Source organism: Lactuca virosa, chromosome 6 (assembly GCF_052849685.1).
Source record: "Lactuca virosa cultivar CGN04683 chromosome 6, Lactuca_virosa_CGN04683_v6, whole genome shotgun sequence".
Lineage (NCBI taxonomy): Eukaryota > Viridiplantae > Streptophyta > Magnoliopsida > Asterales > Asteraceae > Lactuca > Lactuca virosa.
In genome coordinates, this window is record NC_136431.1 from 232,715,510 (window position 1) to 232,719,288 (window position 3,779).

At 28.0% G+C, this 3,779-nt stretch overlaps 1 protein-coding gene across 1 annotated transcript; it reads left to right on the forward strand.

The window, feature by feature from the left end:
* The first annotated feature begins 279 nt into the window (after nt 1-279).
* On the forward strand, nt 280-3,289 carry PROPEP6 (elicitor peptide 6 precursor). The gene is made up of 2 exons (XM_079056517.1): nt 280-791; nt 3,065-3,289. Exons 1-2 carry the CDS (start codon nt 540-542, stop codon nt 3,131-3,133), a joined length of 321 nt encoding a protein of 106 aa, XP_078912643.1. The 5' UTR covers nt 280-539; the 3' UTR covers nt 3,134-3,289.
* The last annotated feature ends 490 nt before the right edge of the window (nt 3,290-3,779 follow it).

The following is a 3,779-nucleotide window of genomic DNA, read 5'->3' on the forward strand; positions in this document are numbered from 1 at the left end:
AATGAGGGAAATAAGGTTACAGTGATTAGTGAACATTTCTTACCGAAATAAAATATAATAATTAAACCACAAAATTACAAAATATAAGTTACTCGTTTTTTTAACTGATGAAATTTGTCTTTCTTTTACTAAATCGATTATATTTTCTCAAATAAAGTGATTAGTGAACATTTATTTCTTTTACTAAATCGATTATATTTTCTCAAATTTTGATATGAAACCTATAAAATGATAACATCCCCTTAATCGAGAAATTGAATTACGTGTGTCCTACTAAATCTTGTATTGTGTAGAGTTATTTCCCAAGACACAAACCCCACCAACCTATGCATTGAATACTCTTCCCTCATGGTGCTTTAAATGTATAACAGTTTTTGCAATAAATATTATGCACAAATCTAACCAAACCTTCTCTTCCTTTCCTTCTTCATTTCAAGACCATAACTACATGGTAGTCTTTAAGAAACAAGAGCATTTCTTTTTATCTGTGTGTATAAGATCATAAGTTCAAATCTTATATTGATCAAATATATAAAGTAATGGAAGAGGAAAGAGTTGAATCTGTGTATCATAGTGGATATGGTAACCCTTGTAGGTATTTACAACAAGTTTTAAACGGCTTTTTGAGGTGTTTGGGGTTAGAAAGAAGCGTCGGTGGTGGTGGTGGTAGCAAAGAAGAAGGTGGTGGGGGAGGTGGTGATGGTGGAGGAGAGATGGATGATCCACTCACAACACCCATTTCTGATGATTCATCGACTATAGATCCTGTCGATGAACCTGCTTCTGCAACCGTAAGTCAAACTCTCAATGATAACTTTATTGCATTCATTATATAATAATTACTTCTTTAGTATTATAGCTTTAATACCATTTTCTTTTGTAATATTGATGTAATCATTGGCTAATGTTTCTTAAAAATTAAAACTGAAAGTAACATTTATGATGACATTGAAGTCGAAATATGCCATCTAATAAATAATAGTGAACGTTATTCAAAAAGATAACTCCTCACTTTGCAAAACCTATGGTGTTCGATTTATCTGTTCTTTGGTTTTTTTTTTTTTTTTTTTTTTTTTTTTTTGAAGCTTTGAAGTTCATATTTTTTTGGGATTTTTTTATATATTTTTTGAACTACAGTGTGATCCACTTGCTTGCCTATTACAAATTACCTCAAAATCGAATGGTTATGGTATAATTAATTTTCTATCATAACTTGAACATCATTCATCTTACTACTTTTGCATTTTACTTTTAAGTATATTTTTGCTTCTTGTGATAATATGGATCTTCCATGGGTTATTCGGGTTCAGCCCAATGGAGGCCATGGGAGACATAATGCGTATCAATAATATTAACTGTCAAATCTAATATCATTATTCATATTTTAGCTTTTCACAACTAGCAGAATCCTTTTCACAACTAGCAGACAAATTTGTCTTAATCAATATGCAAAGAAATTAAAGCAAAAATCATGTTTGTTTGTGATTAAAGTACTGTAAATTCTTATCTTTTTCTTCAATGTTTTCATTGAAGAAAGAAAAAAAAATACTGTTTATATAATAATAATAATAATAATAATTATAATAATAATAATAATAGTTTTAACGTTTATTTATGATATATATAATTAAAGCCAAAAAAACCCAAAAAGACAAGGTGTACATGTGGATATGCACAAAGTTTACAATTTTTTCTATTTTTTTTTTAAATTTGATCTTGGAATGCTAAAATATTACAAGTGAGGAAATGAATTGTAACATTCCAAATTTGGAGTATTACTATCCACAACAGCATTTTTATTTAAAGAAAAATTGGAGTTTGATTGGAGATGGTTTACACCATTTTACACCAAAATTTATGTTAAGACCAAAAATGTGTTGGAAATATTCTAATCTCCATCCTCACTTTATTTTCGTTATTACATTCTATTTATAGAGTGTAAAATCAAATAAATGCTTCAACTCTGTTTTATTTTGCACTCTATAAACAGATAAATATAATGACACATGTGAACTATACAATCTCACAACTAATTTTACACTCTAATTTTAGAGTGTAAAAAATAGAATTTAGAGTGAAATGGAAGATGCTCTTAAGATATGTTTGGCAATAAATTTTTAAGATATTTTATAAATTTTTAGTTTTTAGTTTTTAAGAAAAAAACTTGAATTAAAGAGTTTTTTTGTTCATGAGTACGAGCTTAAAGTTTCTATTTTAAGCAAAGTTCTCCTAACTCAAAAGCTATTTAAAGTAGATTTTAATAGTTTTAGGAGTTTTAAGCTTTTATATGTTTTATGTCATTTAAACCTTTAAAAAGTCAATACTTTTGTTGTCGAACATTTCTATGCAAGCATTCTCTAATGGTTAACTTTTTCAAAAATCGTTTTTTAAAATTTCACTATTTTATATTTATATATCTTAATGTTTTATAAAACTCTTTCATACAAATCAACAATTTTAAATGTATATCATATTTATGAAAAAAATGGTTGACACTAATATTCAAATAAAAAATAAAATATTATGCGACTGCATGTTGTTTAATGTGTGACATTTTGAAAAGATTTGACATTTACCTTTTAATGACAAAAATTTTCATATGAATATATTCATTTTTATTTTGGATATTTAATTTATAGATTAACTAATCATTTAATAATTAATCTTGAAATCTAAAGACATCTAGGGTGTAAAATGAAATTTTATTAGATGTATGTGTAAAAGGTACAAAAGATATAAGAGGAATAATTTGTTGGAAATATTAAGTGGTCGAAATGAATCCTTAAAAAACTTCTCTCTAATTGTAAAAAGCTATGGAAAACTTTTTGAAATAGTAGCAAATTTTGTAAAAAAACTTTTATTGGAGATGTTATAAAAATCAACCATATCACCATTAGTCTTCACAAAAGACAACCATTAAGCACTTACCAAAATTTTGAATGTTTACGATAATTCATACACATAATTATTCATTTGGATGTAATTATTTATACTATTGCCCCAAAACGATCATATTTATGTGAATTTCGAAATTTATGGTGTTTTTTTTTGACATTTTGGCCAGAGATTAGCAGCAGGACGTCCTCCGTCAAGAGGTCCAATTAGCTCTGGAGGTTCTGGTCAAACCAACTAGTTCAATCACTCTCGTTCTACATTCCAGTAATATATGCTGCAATTATGGTTTTTTGTTTATTGAAAAATAGAATTTTTATTGTATTGTAGTTATCTTATCTTATATGTACAAAAAAATGTCCCTAACAAGAATAATATCAGTTTCCATTAAACGTCATGTCTTCATATATAGAATCACCACCATCAAGATAACCTAGTGGTGATCACTTGGTATGAAACATTTCAAAATGAAGTTAGACCCATTTTCTAATCCCGCATGCTTCAAGATAACCTAGTGGTGATCTTGCTATAACTTTATGCTGGGAGGATTTGCAAAATATAGTAGCACCACAAGTGTGAATACATATTCACTTCGTGGATCTAGAATCTTTAATATCATATATCCATTTTGTATCACTGAATCTTTCGGGTGTACCTTAAGTACTTAGTGGGTGTTTGGGAGTGCTTTTTAAAATAGCTTATTGATTTTTCAAAAAGTAAAAAGATGTTTGGCAAACAGTAACTTTATAGGCAAAAAATGGTTTTTCCAAAAAGTCAAGAATTTTGTTTTTTCCAAAAAGTCAATAAACAATTTGAGAAGCAATCCCATACATACCCTTAAAAACCCTTAATCATGGCTGGTAGTTGAGGTGTAGACTAGGGAGAGA

Bases quoted from the DNA above. Each gene is read 5' to 3' on its own strand.
- PROPEP6 (XM_079056517.1), top strand. From the start codon at position 540: ATGGAAGAGGAAAGAGTTGAATCTGTGTATCATAGTGGATATGGTAAC. The intron at 792-3,064 runs GTAAGTCAAACT...CATTTTGGCCAG, and splicing joins ATGAACCTGCTTCTGCAACC to AGATTAGCAGCAGGACGTCC.